At 37.7% G+C, this 17,626-nt stretch overlaps 1 protein-coding gene across 6 annotated transcripts in view; it reads left to right on the forward strand.

Moving 5' to 3' along the window:
* CENPJ (centromere protein J) overlaps positions 1 to 17,626 on the forward strand; it is a 65,224-nt gene that overhangs the window by 12,108 nt on the left and 35,490 nt on the right. For all 6 annotated transcript variants that reach the window (XM_036910182.2, XM_057490460.1, XM_036910179.2 and 3 more), the window contains exons 6-9: positions 459 to 555; positions 689 to 2,318; positions 6,016 to 6,148; positions 9,265 to 9,430. In XM_036910182.2, coding sequence (XP_036766077.2) covers positions 459 to 555; positions 689 to 2,318; positions 6,016 to 6,148; positions 9,265 to 9,430 — 2,026 coding nt within the window. The remainder of the gene's footprint in view (positions 1 to 458; positions 556 to 688; positions 2,319 to 6,015; positions 6,149 to 9,264; positions 9,431 to 17,626) is intronic.

The following is a 17,626-nucleotide window of genomic DNA, read 5'->3' on the forward strand; positions in this document are numbered from 1 at the left end:
GGTTACAGAATTTAAAAATTTTATGACAAAGATAAAATATCAAATGGAGGTTTATTTCCTTAAATATTTGAAATATTTTAATACATGTTATGGATTGGCAAATAGATTTTTTGATTTTTGCTCTATTTACATTGTTAAGGATCTTTTTAAATTAAAGAACAATTTTTGTGATCTATTTTTGAAATATATTTTAAAGTTGTAATAATATGTTACTTTAAAAGTTAATCTATAGTCCACAGAAGGACTTCAGAAGGCTTTTTGTCAAACCACATGTAGAGTGTCGTAGTCAATATATTTTGGGAGACAGAGTGGGACTGTAGCTTTCATCAGACTCTCACAAGGGGCCTGTGGCTTTGAAGAAGGTCAGTTCTCAGTCAGGGGGTCTATGTCAGGCACACTAAGGGTGAAGATTTCACCACCTCATGATTTGCATGTTAGGTAACTGTTTTTATGATTAGGCCCATCCAAGCTGCTATTAGAGAAAAGAAACAGACATTTGAAGACTACTTAGAAGAACAAATTCAGTTGGAAGAACAAGAACTGAAACAAAAACAGGTAAGGATTAATATTTCCACTGTTTTACTGCAGTTATCTAGGGCTTTAGAGAGTTATTGATAATTTGCTTTCAAAATAACTTTGAGATTGTTTGGGTGATACCAGAGTTAATTCAAATATTCTTTTATTTTAGGAAGCAGAAGGATCATTGCTAATCAAAGCAAAACCAAAGCATCCATTCTTAAAACGAGGAGAAGGTTTAGCTAGATTTATTAATGCTAAATCTAAGTTTCAGAAAGGGAGAGAAAGTAAACCAGTGACTAATCAGAGCATTTCAGAGGACCAACCTGTGTTTAAAATAGACAGACAACAATTCCAGCGGAAAACTGCTCTTAAAAATAAAGAACTGTGTACAGAGAACTCTCCTGTGAAAAAGAACAATAAAACTAGAATCAAGAGTGGTTTGTTCACACTTAATCAGAAACCCAAAGTGCTGAAGAGTAATAATAGGAAAGGTCTCTCTCTGTCAGGACTGAAACTACTCACTGGGAGGAAATGTGATGGGCGATTCAGAGACCAGATCAAATTAGAAAAAAAAGTAGAGTCTAATGATAAAGAAAATGTACCTGAGTGTATAAAACCTTGTGATATTAGTTGGAAAGTCTGGAATAAGGCACAAAGTAAAAACAAACTTCCCCTTTCAATAGGGCTGGTCAGCTGTGCGGCTTCTAAGAGTATGATAAGTGAGACCTTGAAAGAGTCAGAATCTTCTCTTGACATTTCTCTTCAGAAAAGGTTAGAGAATTGGGAACGAGAAAAGGAAAAGGAAAATTTAGAATTAGATGAATTTTTGTTTTTAGAACAAGCTGCTGATGAAATATCATTTTCCAGTAATTCCTCATTTGTACTGAAGATCTTAGAGAGGGACCAACAGGTCTACAAGTGTCACCGGCTGTCTTCTACCCCCGTCAAAGCTGTGCAGCAGGAGGAGATGGCAGCTTTGGGACCCATTAGTCAGTGTGCCCGAATGGAGGATCCAGACCAAACTAAAAAACAAAGTAAGGGTGAGTGTGAGGTTGCACCCAGACAGCTTGATTCAGTGTTCTCGCCTGAAGGGCTGAGGGAACACTCTTTCAAAGCCAGCAGGAAAGCGTGCCCAACGAGCACTTCTGAAAATCAAACTAGGTGGAACGTAAGTGAGGATGAAGATGTTGCGAACAGTGACAGCACTGACACTGAGGAACAACTTGACATTGCCATGAAACCGTCAGCTGAGGCTGAAGAGAGAGGTTTTAGCAGTAGAGAAGATAGTCCACAAGTCTGTGATGGTAAGGGACCTTTTATGGACACTGGGACTCAAGAAGATAAAGGGAGAGATGTGGATTTAGACTTGTCTGATAAAGATTATAGTAGTGATGAGTCTATCAAAATAGAAAGCTTGAAAAATAAAGTTTCTGAGTCCACAAGAAGACCCTCATCTGTAAGCGTGTGTAAAATTGACTTTGATGATGAAAGATCTTGGGCTGACCTTGAAGAAAATTCATTAAAACATGATGTTACTCCTGGGAATGAAGCCATTTATGGTACTCCCCAGACAGCCTACCCTAATACGAGTGAAATATATGTACTGGACAAAACAGTAAAAAGGAAAGTTGCACCAGTCAAGAAGGGAGAAGACTTGAGCACATCCATTAGGAGCACAAGTCCCCCTCCTACATCAGATCTGATGATGAAATTCTTTCCTTCTTTGAAACTGAAACCAAAATCAGATCGACATTTGGGAAATGAACCCAAATTAAATATGAGTCAAGACCAACCATCTGGTAAGTCAGAGCATTATAAAATATGTAGAGAGTATTACAAATTTAACATTTATCAACTTGTCAGAATGCTTAAATCCTGCATTGCTACTGCTCAGAACTATAATTAGTAGGTGATTTGTTAAAATTTGATTGGTTTTACAGGCCTGAATAGTGTAATAGTCACTAGTATAAGAGATTTGGATGACTTACAATTTCAGATTTTTCAAATTTGAGCCTATGTCTTATTCCCAAGGCTTTACAATTAACTATTGTAAAGTGAGAACATTTAAGTTTCTTTTATGACCGGCGAGTACCCGATTTATGGTTTGTGTTACAAAGGGATGAACCTTTGGGTATGCACACTTTTAGAATGACTGTTACTTCCTTAGTTTTTTTTTTACTGCCTCATGCATTAGCTTGCTAAATATGACCAAGAAGAAATACAGTAAAACCCAAGTTTCTTTTCTTCCCCAGACCTGGGCTCTCCTTTCTTAGAGGCACAGCATTCCCATTTCATTGTGTGTTCTAAAAAGATTCCATGCACATGAAAGCATATTTGTGACCCCCTCTCTACACAAATAAAAATACGCCTTTTATATACCATTCTGTGCTGTTTATAATAGATTTTGAAGATTGTTCTAATACATGTATCCATTTGCCTCATTCCATTTAATGGCTGTATTGGATCCAGTTGATATGATGGACTCTATAAAACTGAAATTGAAAAACTCTTTCCCATGATATCATGTTATAAACTCTGAATGTTTAGCAAAGCATAGGAGCTTTAAAATACAAATGAAGTTGAACTATTTTAAAAAAAAAACCTCTGATTTTAAAAGTAGTACTTTTTGTGAAATTTAGAAGCTTAAAAAGTATAGAAGCAAAAATGTTTATACTCAGCTACCCAAAGGTATTCATTTTGGGATATTACCTTCCAGTAATTTTTCCTATGTATTTTTAATGTGGTAGAGACATTTTTTATAACTTGCCTCATCCTGTTTGACCCAGGTATATAATATGTGTTGACCATATCATTAAAACTCTTCGCATACTTTGTTGCAGTATATTACATAAGCGTAGCATAATTTTTTCATTAATTTCCTTAATGCTGGAAATTTTTCACTATTAGAAATAACAATGCAATGCATATTTTTGTTCAAAACTATTTGTATGATTTTAGAAGTTTGTTCTTTAACTGGATTTTTGGAAGTAGAATAACTGGATCAAAGGTCAATATGTGTATTTTAAAAGCCTTAAGGTATAAATCAAATTTATTTCCAAAAGGATAGTTGAGGGACAGAATCACTGACTGTTTTACTCTTAAATGGCAAATTTGTGGATAAGTTTTACTTTGGATTTCTTTGCTTAGTAGGGAGTAAACTTTGATTTTGGTGTTGAGTAGTGCTTTAGATGTCTTGTGAATTACTTATTTATGTTCCTAAGCTATTTATATATATCGTTTGAAGTATAATTGTCATATAATATCCTATTAGTTATAGGTGTACATCCTAGTGATTCAGTATTCTTATACATTACAAAATGATCCCCATGATAATTCTAGTTAGTATCTGTCACCATCCACAGTTAGTACAATATTGGCTATTATTAAAAAGACAAAAAATATATATAGGTTCTTTTTTTCTTTATATATACATAATGTTAATTCATTGTCAGATCGATGCTCTTTTGAACTAGAATAATTTGATTCTTTGTTAAATTTAGATTGGTTTCATCTGGAAAGTTAGGTCAGTCATTTTTCTTTTTGTTATTAGAAGCATTGTTTCTAATGCATTTTATTTTATTTTATTTTATTTTTTATTATTGAAGGGTAGTTGACAACAGTATTGCATTACATTAGTTTCAGGTGTACAACACAGTGATTCAACATTTATATACATGATAATTCTAGGTACCAGGTATCACCATACCAGGTTGTTACAATATTTTGACTATATTCCTTATGCTATACATTACATCCCGGTTACTTATTTATTTTACAATTGGAAGTGTGTTTATATATATATATATGTATATATATATTTTGTGAGGGCATCTCTCATATTTATTGATCAAATAGTTGTTAACCACAATAAATTTCTGTATAGGGGGGTCAATACTCAATGCACAATCATTAATCCACCCCAAGCCTAATTTTCGTCAGTCTCCAATCTTCTGATGCATAACGAACAAATTCTTACATGGAGTACAAATTCTTACCTGGTGAATAAGTTACATGGTAAACAGTGCAAGGGCAGTCCTCACAGAAACTTTCGGTTTTGTTCATGCATTATGAACTATACACAGTCAGTTCAAATATGAATATTCATTTGATTTTTAAACTTGATTTATATGTGGATACCACATTTCTCTATTATTATTATTTTTAATAAAATGCTGAAGTAGGTAGATACGAGATAAAGGTAGAAAACAGAGTTTAGTGTTGTAAGAGAGCAAATGTAGATGATCAGGTGTGTGCCTGTAGACTATGTGTTAATCCGAGCTAGACGAGGGCAATAAACATCCATGTATGCAGAAGATTTCTCTCAGAACATGAGGGGGGAGGTTCTAAGCCTCACCTCTGCTGCTCCCCATTTTCTCACCGGATGGCCCCCTGCGACTGTGCCTGTCTTAGGTTGTTCCTCCCTTGAGGAATCTTACCCGTCTCTGGCTAACCAGTCATCTTCCGGGGCCATACAGGGAAATGTTAAGTTGGTAAGTGAGAGAGAAGCCTTATTGTTTGAAAAGGTTAGCTTTTTACTTCTTTGCATATTTTTTTGCCCTGTGGCTTCTATGCCCAGCATTTGTCTTGAGGTGTCTTTACCACTTGGAAGAATTATGATACTCGGTAAATTCGACATGTGGCACGAGTTCTATTTAAAGGTTGTGATTAGGTAGGAAGAAGAAAAGCTATAGAAGTAGCAGGCAGAAGAAAACCTGGGAAGATTGATTATTTCTTTGACATATCTTCTTGTAGAGTAACTTCAGCATGGATAGGTTTTAAACTATTAATTAAATTGTGCACACACATTAACATAATAGGAATATAGTTACCTAACCAAAGCATACCTGTAATTACCAGCCATCTCCAGTGAAACCAAGAAAACCAGTTAGGCACCTTAGGCATTTGTGAAAACTTATCTATGATATGGTGGATATTGTCCGACTGAACTTAAACAGTCTGAGAGAATTCAGATAAACTAGAACAACCCATTCCTGGGGACTGTTCACATCCCATATGTTCTTTTAACAGTAAATAGTCTGTGGTTGTAAGATTTTGGAGTGCTACAATTTGCACTTCTCCTAATTCTTGGTTGAGTTCCAACAGTATAGATCCAGTCCAATTTTTGTTTTACTGTATGCACAGGCCAGCTTAGATATCTCCTTCATCATTCCCATGGCAAGTCCAGGAACTGGTGGGATGAGTGCATCTACACCTGTGACAGTGCGTGGATCTTTGTTGGAGTTTTTTTTTTTTTTGCTGATCATCTTCTGTCATGAGTCTTCCCGAGAGTGCTGATGTTGGAAGTTCTTTTTCATATCGTATCTTAGTTCATTTTTGGGGTAGCCAAATTAGGCTTTGATCCTCTGTATAAACACAAACCTAATGCATTTTAATAGTACAGGTGTTTACCATACTTTTGGCTTTTAGTGTTAATAGCTAATGTTTTTGCTGCTGAAGTCCTTTTGTGAAGTTCAATGTTTATGCTCTCTTTTATAGGTGACAGTACTAGATCTCAAGTTTTGAGAGAGAAAGTTATTGAATTGGAAACAGAAATAGAAAAATTTAAGGCTGAGAACACATCTTTAGCTAAACTTCGCTTTGAAAGGGAAAAGGCCTTGGAAAAGCTCAGGTAAGTTAGGGTCTGTAAGTTGGTAAAAATATACAGTGATTCAATTTTATCTTTAAGATTAAATCTAAAATATTTAAAACAGTTTTTGTCAATCAAGCAATGTAAATGAAAAGAAAGTGAAATCTGTATTCACTTAGAAACTTTTTAATTAAATAAAATGACCTATTGTGTTCAAGAATCTGCTAAAACAGGAGATCTCTTAGTAATGAGATCATAAATTGAAATCTGAAAAGCAGTTTGGAGGTATAAATTCATGTGCTACTAGGGTTACTGCAACTGAGTACATACAAACTAGGTGTCTTAAAACACAGGAATTAGTTTTCTTAGAGCTCTGGAGACTAAAAGTCGGAAGCCGGTGCATCGGTAGAGCTGTGCTTTCTCACCTGTCTCCTAGTGGTGGCTGTGGGTTGTTGGCTTTCCTTGGCTGCGGCTTGACATTTGGGTTGTTTCTGTCTTGATTATTGTGAATAACGCTGCTGTTAACATGGGTGTACAACATCGGTCAAAGTGTCTGCTTTTAATTCTTTTGGATATCCACCTGGGGTAGAATCAAAGGATCATATAGTCATATAGTAATTCTATACTCAGTTTTTTGAGGAACCATAGTACTTTCTTCTGTAGTGGCTGTACCAATTTATATCACATTAATTGACTTGCATATGTCGAATCAGTCTTGCATCCCAGGGATGAATCCTACTTGGTCATGGTGTATAATCGTTTTAACATGCTGTTGAATTTGGTTTGCTAGTATTTTACTGAGGATTTCTACATCTGTGCTCATTAGGGATATTAGCTTGTAGCTTTCTTTTCTTGTGGTGTCTTTGTCTGGCTTTGGTATCAGAGTGAACTGGCCTCATAAAGAGTTTGGGAGTGTTCCTTCTTCCTTTTTTAAAGAGAATTGTTATTTCTTTGAATGGTAGAATTTACCAGTGAAGCCACCTGACCCTGGACTTGGTTGGAGGTTTTTGATCACCGATCCAGGTCTTCTTGTTTTTGGTCTGTTTAGGCTTTCTATTTCTTCTAGATTCAGTTTTGGTGGGTTGTATGTTTCTAGGAATTTATTTCTTCTAAGGTTATCCAATTTTTTGGAATATAATTATTTAGAGTATGGTCCTTTTCATTTCTGAGGCATCTGTTATAATGTCTCCTCTTTCACTTAGGATTTTATTTGAGTCTTCTCTCTTTTTTTTAGTCTAGCTTAGGGCTTTTTGATTTTGTGGTTTTTCCTTCTGAGACTGCCTTATGAGTATATTGGGTCATTTATGGTGTCTCAGAAATCCATAGGTTTTCTTCACTCTTTTTCTTTCTTTTTTCTTTTTTCTCCTCTGACTGGATAACTTCAGAATACCTGTCTTCAGATTTACAGATTCTTTCCTCTGCATGATTGAATCTTCTGTCAGCTCCAGGATTTCTGTTTGTTTTTTTGTGATTTCTCCCTCTTTGTTGAACTTCTCATTTTGTTTTATGTATTATTTTCCTGGTTTTGTTGAGTTGTTTATTTGTGTTCTCTTATAGCTTGCTGCACTTCCTTAAAACAATTATTTTGAATTATTTGTCAAACAATTTGTAGATCTCCATTTTTGCGGGTTGGTCACTAGAGTTTTTTCAGTTTCCTTTGGTAAGGTCATGTCTGCCTGCTTCTTTGTGATCCACAAAGCTTTGTGCTGATGTGTTTGCATTTGAGAAAACAAACACCTCTTCCTTTCTTTACAGAAAGGTTTTGGCAGGTGAAGACCTTCTCCTGGACCCCTGGACTGATGGGTTTGTCTCCAGGATCACAGTTAGTGGGTTTGTAGTTGGATCGTGTGACTGCTGGTGGGTCTGCATTTGGCTGGCCTGTTCCCAGGGGTGCAGACAGGTATAGTCCCTGCTAGATTCCCAGTTGGACAGGACTGGAGCTAGGTCCTGGAGCTACTTACGGATCTGCCGTTGAGTCTGCAGACAGTGGGTCTGTTACCAGGGGTGAAGATGGGTGTGTGGTTCCCAGGCGTCCTCCTGGGCAGGGTTCCTGACTGGACAGGGCTGGAGCCAAGCTGCAGGGCTCTTTCAGTATTTGTAGGTAGGGCCAAGGTCTGTGGGCGGTTACCAGGGTCTTGGATGGGCATGGCTCCTCTTGTGGGTCCTTTGTTGGATGGGGCTGGAGCTGGACTGTGTTTGGTCTGCAGCCAGGACCACATTTTGTAAGCCTGTCCCTGGGGCATAAGCCCGCATTCTCAAAGTGTTTGTCCTCAATCTTAGGCTTCACTGGGGTTTTTTAGCCTCTTACCCTGGATTGTGGTGCTTCCACAAAAACTCTGTTGTCCATGGATGGCTGTTAGATTATTTTTTTGTGAATGAGGATGTGAGCAAGGACCACCTGTTCCACCACCCTGCTGGCATCACTCTCCTTATGCTCCTAACACGGCGTCCAGAGGGAGCCTGAGCTATGACAGCTCCTTTGACCAAGGTTCTCCTAAGCTAAATACCAAAGTTCTCACAGGGCTCTATAAGATCCCAATTTATCTGTCCCTTTTTTTTTAAAAAAAATTTTATCCAACTATTCTGTCTCTTGCGTACTCTCTTATAGCCACACTGTTCTTTAAACACATCAAGCATATTCCTACCTTAGGGCTTTTGCATGTGGTTTTCCCTCTGCCTGATGAGCTGTTTTGTCCAGAAATCCTCATAGCTGTTCTCTCACTTCCTTCAGGTTTTGCTTCAAATATTATTTCAGCAAGGTGAGTCCATCAATAATTACAGCCTCCTACCCTAATGTTTCCTAGTAAAACCTCATTCTTTTATTATTTTCCATATATTTATTTACCTGTCTTGTTTATTATGTTCTGTCTCTCCCATTAGAATCAGAAGCTTCACAGGAGTAAGGATTTTTTTTTTCATTGTGGTTTCTCCAGTACCTGGTGTAGCACATGATTTATAGTAGGTGCTCAGTGATGCTTGTTGGAGGAATGCCTTATTGAGTTAATTGACTGTCATTTACTTCAGCACTGTGGATTGAAGATGGGATTGGCTAGTAGCTCCTCAATTTTAGGCTGCCACTGGTGTTCATTTCAGTAGCACATATGGGTTACTTTATAGAGATGGTCCCCTTAGATGATAACATGATTTGGTCATTTTAGGAAAGAAATTGCAGACTTTGAACAACAGAAAGCAAAAGAATTGGCTCGAATAGAAGAGTTTAAAAAGGAGGAAAGGAGGAAACTACAAAAGGAACGCAAAGTTTTTGAAAAATATACTACAGTTGCAAGAACTTTTCCAGATAAAAAGGAACGTGAAGAAATACAGGTATACTACCAGTTCATTATGTGATAATCATGTAAGTTAGTAAAGGTGATAATCTTGTAAGACTCTCCGAGTCATTGATATGTCAAAGAGAAATTAGGTATCAATTTATTAATCATCCATTGACTTAAAAAATAATCACCCTGAGGCACTGTGTCAGGAACATATTTGGTAGTCTGATTCTTCTTTTTCTTTTTCCTTTTAAATTAAAAAAAATTTTTTTTTTAATTTTGTTATCATTAATCTACAATTACATGAAGAACATTATGTTTACTAGGCTCTCCCCTACCCCAAGTGCCCCCCACCAAACCCCATTACAGTCACTGTCCATCAGCATAGTAAGATGTTGTAGAGTCACTACTTGTCTTCTCTGTGTTACAAAGCCCTCCCCTTTCCCCCAACCCCCACATTATACATGCTAATCATAATAACCCCTTTCTTCTTCCCCGCCCTTATCCCTCCCTTACCCTCCCATTCTCCCCAGTCTCTCTCCCTTTGGTAACTGTTAGTCCATTCTTGGGTTCTGTGATTCTGTTGCTGTTTTGTTCCTTCAGTTTTCCTTTTGTTCTTATACTCCACAGATGAGTGAAATCATTTGGTATTTGTCTTTCTCTGCTTGGCTTATTTCACTGAGCATAATACCCTCTAGCTCCATCCATGTTGTTGCAAATGGTAGGATTTGTTTTCTTATGGCTGAATAATATTCCATTGTGTATATATACCACATGTTCTTTATCCATTCATCTATTGATGGACACTTAGGTTGCTTCCATTTCTTGGCTATTGTAAATAATGCTGCGATAAACATAGGGGTGCATCTGTCTTTTTCAAACTGGAGTGCTGCATCCTTAGCGTAAATTCCTAGAAGTGAAATTCCTGGGTCAAATGGCAAGTCTATTTTGAACATTTTGAGGAACCTCCATATTGCTTTCCACAATGGTTGAACTAACTTACATTCCCACCAGTAGTGTAGGAGGGTTCCCCTTTCTCCACAGCCTCGCCAACATTTGTTGTTGTTTGTCTTTTGGATGGAAGCCATCCTTACTGGTGTGAGGTGATATCTCATTGTAGTTTTAATTTGCATTTCTCTGATAACTAGCGATGTGGAGCATCTTTTCATGTGCCTGTTGGCCATCTGAATTTCTTCTTTGGAGAACTGTCTGTTCAGCTTCTCTGCCCATTTTTTAATTGGATTATTTGCTTTTTGTTTGTTGAGGCATGTGAGCTCTTTATATATTTTGGATGTCAAGCCTTTATCGGGTCTGTCATTTATGAATATATTCTCCCATACTGTAGGGTACCTCTTTGTTCTATTGATGGTGTCCTTTGCTGTACAGAAGCTTTTCAGCTTGATATAGTCCCACTTGTTCATTTTTGCTTTTGTTTTCCTTGCCCAGGGAGATATATTCATGAAGAAGTCACTCATGTTTATGTCCAAGAGATTTTTGCCTATGTTTTTTTCTTAGAGTTTTATGGTTTCATGACATACATTCAGGTCTTTGATCCATTTTGAATTTACTTTTGTGTATGGGGTTAGACAGTGACCAGGTTCATACTCTTACATGTAGCTGTCCAGTTCTGCCAGCACCATCTGTTGAAGAGACTGTCATTTCCCCATTGTATGTCCATGGCTCCTTTATCGAATATTAATTGACCATATATGTTTGGGTTAATGTCTGGAGTCTCTAATTTGTTCCACTGGTCTGTGGCTCTGTTCTTGTGCCAGTACCAAATTGTCTTGATTACTGTGGCTTTGTAGTAGAGCTTGAAGTTGGAGAGCGAGATCCCCACCACTTTATTCTTCTTTCTCAGGATTGCTTTGGCTATTCGGGGTCTTTGGTGTTTCCATATGAATTTTTGAACTATTTGTTCCAGTTCGTTGAAGAATGTTGTTGGTTATTTGATAGGGATTGCATTGAATCTGTAGATTGCTTTGGGCAGGATGGCCACTTTGGCGATATTAATTCTTCCTAGCCACGAGCAATGGGATGAGTTTCCATCTGTTAGTGTCCCCTTTAATTTCTCTTAAGAGTGTCTTATAGTTTTCAGGGTATAGGTCTTTCACTTCTTTGGTTAGGTTTATTCCTAGGTATTTTATTCTTTTTGATGCAATTGTGAATGGAATTGTTTTCCTGATTTCTCTTTCTATTGGCTCATTGTTAGTGTACAGGAAAGCCACAGATTTCTGTGTTAATTTTGTATCCTGCAACTTTACTGTATTCCGATAATCAGTTCTAGTAGTTTTGCAGTGGAGTCTTGAGGGTTTTTTATGTACAATATCATGTCATCTGCAAATAGTGACAGTTTAACTTCTTCTTTACCAATCTGGATTCCTTGTATTTCTTTGTTTTGTCTGATTGCCATGGCTAAGATCTCCAGAACTGTGTTAAATAACAGTGGGGAGAGTGGGCATCCCTGCCTTGTTCCTGATCTCAGAGGAAAAGCTTTCAGCTTCTCGCTGTTCAGTATGATATTAGCTGTGGGTTTATCATAGATGGCCTTTATTATGTTGAGGTACTTGCCTTCTATACCCAATTTGCTGAGAGTTTTTATCATGAATGGATGTTGAATTCTGTCGAATGCTTTTTCAGCATCTATGGAGATGATCATGTGGTTTTTGTCTTTCTTTTTGTTTATGTGGTGGATGATGTGGATGGATTTTCGAATGTTGTACCATCCTTGCATCCCTGGGATGAATCCCACTTGGTCGTGGTGTATGATCCTTTTGATATATTTTTGAATTCAGTTTGCTAATATTTTATTGAGTATTTTTGCATCTGCATTCATCAGGGATATTGGTCTGTAGTTTTCTTTTTTGGTGGGGTCTTTGCCTGGTTTTGGTATTAGGGTGATGTTGGCTTCATAGAATGAGTTTGGGAGTATTCCCTCCTCTTCTATTTTTTGGAAAACTTTAAGGAGAATGGGTATTATATCTTCTCTGTATGTCTGATAAAATTCCGAGGTAAATCCATCTGGCCCGGGTGTTTTTTTCTTGGGTAGTTTTTTTATTACTGCTTCAATTTCTTTGCTGATAATTGGTTTGTTTAGATTTTGTGTTTCTTCCTTGTCAGTCTTGGAAGGTTGTATTTTTCTAGGAAGTTGTCCATTTCTTCTAGGTTTTCCAGCTTGTTAGCATATAGGTTTTCATAGTATTCTCTAATAATTCCTTGTATTTCTGTTGGGTCCGTCGTGATGTTTCCTTTCTCGTTTCTGATTCTGTTGATGTGTGTTGACTCTCTTTTTCTCTTAATAAGTCTGGCTAGAGGCTTATCTATTTTGTTTATTTTCTCAAAGAACCAGCTCTTGGTTTCATTGATTTTTTTCTATTGTTTTATTCTTCTCAATTTTGTTTATTTCTTCTCTGATCTTTGTTATATCCCTCCTTCTGCTGATTTTAGGCCTCATTTGTTCTTCTTTTTCCAATTTTGATAATTGTGACATTAGACTATTCATTTGGGTTTGTTCTTCCTTCTTTAAATATGCCTGGATTGCTATATACTTTCCTCTTAAGACTGCTTTCGCTGCGTCCCACAGAAGTTGGGGCTTTGTGTTGTTGTCATTTATTTCCATATATTGCTGGATCTCCATTTTACTTTGGTCGTTGATCCATTGACTATTTAGAAGCGTGTTGTTAAGTCTCCATGTGTTTGTGAGCCTTTTTGCTTTCTTGGTACAATTTATTTCTAGTTTTATACCTTTGTGGTCTGAAAAGTTGGTTGGTAGGATTTCAATCTTTTTGAATTTACTGAGGCTCTTTTTGTGGCCTAGAATGTGGTGAATGTTCCATGTGCACTTGAGAAGAATGTGTATCCTGTTGCTTTTGGGTGTAGAGTTCTATAGATGTCTGTTAGGTCCATCTGTTCTAGTGTGTTGTTCAGTGCCTCTGTGTCCTTATTTTCTGTCTGGTGGATCTGTCCTTTTGAGTGAATGGTGTGTTGAAGTCTCCTAAAATGAATGCATTGCAGTCTATTTCCTGCTTTAGTTCTGTTAGTATTTGTTTCACATATGCTGGTGCTCCTGTGTTGGGTGCATATATATTTATAATGGTTATATCCTCTTGTTGGACTGAGCCCTTTATCATTATGTAATGTCCTTCTTTGTCTCTTGTTACTTTCTTTATTTTGAAGTCTATTTTGTCTGATACTAGTACTGCAACACCTGCTTTTTTCTCCCTATTGTTTGCATTGAAATATCTTTTTCCATCCCTTGACTTTTAGTCTGTGCATGTCTTTGGGTTTGAGGTGAGTTTCTTGTAAGCAGTATATAGATGGGTCTTGTTTTTTTATCCATTCAGTGACTCTATGTCTTTTGATTGGTGCATTCAGTCCATTTGCATTTAGGGTGATTATCGATAGGTATGTACTTATTGCCATTTCAGGCTTTAGATTCGTGGTTACCAAAGGTTCCAGGTTACTTTCCTTACTATCTAAGAGTCTAACTTAACTCACTTAGTATGCTGTTACAAACACAATCTAAAGGTTCTTTTCTATTTCTCCTCCTTTTTCTTCCTCCTTCATTCTTTATATATTAGGTATCAAATTCTGTACTTTTTGTCTATCCCTTGATTGACTTTGGGGATAGTCAATTTAATTTTGCATTTGCCTGGCAATCAGCTGCTCCACCCTCCCTACTGTGATTTTACTACCTCTGGTGACAGCTATCCAACCCTAGGAACACTTCCATCATCTATAGCAGTCCCTCCAAAATAGACTGCAGAGATGGTTTGTGGGAGGTAAACTCTCTCAGCTTTTGCTTATCTGGAAATTGTTTAATCCCTCCTTCAAATTTAAATGATAATCTTGCTGGATAAAGTAATCTTGGTTCCAGTCACTTCTGCTTCATGGCATTAAATACATCATGCCACTCCCTTCTGGCCTGTAAGGTTTCTGCTGAGAAGTCTGATGTTAGCCTGATGGGCTTTCCTTTCTATGTGATCTTATTTCTGCCTCTGGCTGTTTTTAACAGTCTGTCCTTATCCTTGATCTTTCCCATTTTAATTACTATGTGTCTTGGTGTTGTCTTCTTTGGGTCCCTTGTGTTGGGAGATCTGTTGATGTCCATGGCCTGAGAGACTCTCTCCTTCCCCAGACTGGGGAAGTTTTCAGCAACTACCTCCTCAAAGACACTTTGTATCCCTTTGTCTCTCTCTTTTTCTGATATCCCTATAATGCGAATATTGTTCCGCTTGGATTGGTCACACAGTTCTGTCAAAATTCTTTCATTTTTAGAGATCCTATTTTCTCTCTGTGCCTCAGCTTCTTTGTATTCCTTTTCTCTGGTTTCTATTTCATTTATTGTCTCCCCCACCGTATCCAACCTGCTTTTAATACCCTCCATCGTGTTCTTTAACGATTGGATCTCTGACCTGAATTCATTCCTGAGTTCTTGGATGTCTTTCCGTACCTCCATTAGGATGTTGATGATTTTATTTTGAACTCCCTTTCAGGAAGAGTCACGAGGTCCGTATCATTTAAATCTTTGTCGGGAGTTGTATTAATAATTTTACTCTGGACATGGTTCCTTTGGCGGTTCATGTTTGTATGTGGTGCCCTCTAGTGTCCAGAAGCTCTATTCTGGAGCTGCTGAGCCCCTGAAGCAATGTTGGGAGTCGCAGGAGAGCGGTATTGGTGCCTGGGGGTAGGAAAGAGCTGTTCCCCGCCTCCCGGCTGCTGTGCCTGTCTCCACTGCCTGAGCCAGTGGGCCAGTCACACAGGTATAGGTTTTAGTCCCAAAGCAGCCAGATATGGATCCCTGCTTTCCACAAGCATCCAGAATCCCAGTCTCCCCAGGAACTCTGCCTGTATTAACTTTCCAACCCAGTAGTCATGTGAGTCTCATGAAAGCACCGTGAAATGTAGGTTTGTGCTCCCAGCTCAGGACTCCGGAGCTAGGTATTCAGCAGTCCCAGGCCTTCCACTCCCTCCCTGCTCTGTTTCTCTTCCTCCTGCCGGTGAGCTGGGGTGGGGGAGGGGCTCCGGTCCTGTGGAGCCACAGCTCTGGTACGTTACCCTGTTCCCTGAGGTCTGCTCTTTTCTCCAGGTGTGTGCAGTCTGACGCTGTCCTCTTTCCTGTTGCTCTCTCAGGATTAGTTGCGCCAATTAAATTTTCTAATTGTATCCAGTTTTAGGAGGAAGCCTCTGTCTCCTCTCACGCCGCCATCTTCAATCCCATGGTGGTCTGATTTTTCAAGAGTAAAATATAGCAATTCTCTCTTACTAAAGGCTTCCAAAAAAAACCCTACAATAATGACATGGATGAATTAACAAGCAAGGAGTTGGAAATTCACCAGTATAATGTTGTGTTAATCTGCTGACCCACTACACACCAATACTGTTGATTCTATTCATTTATAATAATTTAAGACCTGTATATTGACTAGGTATTTAATTCCAAAACTTATAAACTGATAAGCCAAATTATCATTTCAACTTTAGAAATGGACATGATCAGAGGAATAATGTAGTAGTTAAAAGGAACTAATGTATTTCTTTTTTTTTATTATTAATTAAGGCATTATTGATATACACTCTTAATGAAGGTTTCATGTGAAAAAACAATGTGGTTACTTCATTTACCCATATTACGAAGTCCCCACCCACACCCCAATGCAGTCACTGTGCATCAGTGCAGCAAGATGCCACAGATCCACTATGTCCCTTCTCTGTGCAACACTGTTCTCCCCGTGATCCCCCACACCATGTGTACTAAACATAATACCCCTCAGTCCCCTTCGCCCTCCCTCCCCCCCGGCCCTCCCACACCTGTCCCCTTTGGTAACCACTAGTCCCTTGGAGTCTGAAGAACTAATGTATTTCTAACTAAAACTACACCTTCTAGAAAAAAACATAAGTGAATATATTCATGACATCGGTATGTGCAGAGATTTCAAGAGAAGACAAAAGACTAAGTTTAAAAGAAAAAAATGGATATATTGGACTTCATTAAAAGTAAAATTTCAGTCTACCAAAAGAAAAATTCTAAATGGTTATCCATTGCTTATGGCATAAATGCAAACTCACCTTCCACTTCCATATTTAAGTGCTAATATTTTTGAGTCCCATCCTCCACTTTCTTCCCTTCTCAGGTGGTATGCCATCCTTGAAAAAGGTCATCTGTTATCTATAGCATGTTATCACATGCCATATTGATTAGGGTGTTTAATCCTATTTATTCATGTGGGAGAAACATGGGCTGTTAGGTTTTATTTAATGCTTGTTTTTTAATATCTAATATGTTGGACTTCAATCTATTTCATAATTTTGGAACTTATTCTTGAACCTTCTTTCTACTTTGATGGTGTAGATTTAATTATTGAGCCCTTTTCAGATCTGATTTTCATATGTGACCATGAATATACATTATTTTTTTCTATTTTTGGTACAGTTACTTTTTATTTCCTTACACTATTTAGTTTATTTATAGGTTCTTGTATTTACCCTTCTTTCTATTTCTACTATGCAAATACGTACTTTAAAAACAGATATATACTTAATAGAAAACAAAACTATATTTATTGATACTTTTCTACTTATTAAGTTATTAAAAGAATAAAGAAATGATATATTTGACCTTCCTGTGTATTATAGTTGTTTTTAAGAATATTAGCTCTTTTCTTTTGGGTATTCATTCATTCAGCAAATTTATTGAGAATGCTTTATGACTAGATATTGTTCTAAGCACCAGGGAATTGGTGATGAATAAGACATTTCATCATTATTGATTTATAGCCTTTCACAAACTCAAGTTACTCTAATTAATTATAAGATTTCCTTTTGGATTATCAGGAGGTCCTAGCTTAACCAGGGGGAGCCCCTTTAAGTACATTGGCTCCCTTGTCTGTCATCATTGCCACTGCCCTTGAATTTCTGAAAGTATCCCTGCTTCCTGTAACAACTGATTATTTTAGAGCATCTGTTTTTTGCTTTTTTCCCCTAAGCCTACCCCAGATCTGAAACGACCATTCTCCAAGGAGACCTGTGCCTTTTATCGTACCAGTGGCACCCACTTGAGGATTGGTGGGGCCGAGTCTGCTGTAGTGGAAGAGCTGGGCAAGGGCAGGGTCTTCCTGAATTCATGAGGTCACATTGACTTTTCTATCTTGATCATGTGCCTTTATTCTGATTTTCACTTTATTCAGTGAGGTTTCCTTGGCAGTTTCCACATTGACCTTGAGTCGAATCTCTGCTGAACTACAGAGCT

The sequence above is a fragment of the Manis pentadactyla genome, chromosome 2, assembly GCF_030020395.1.
Source record: "Manis pentadactyla isolate mManPen7 chromosome 2, mManPen7.hap1, whole genome shotgun sequence".
NCBI lineage: Eukaryota > Metazoa > Chordata > Mammalia > Pholidota > Manidae > Manis > Manis pentadactyla.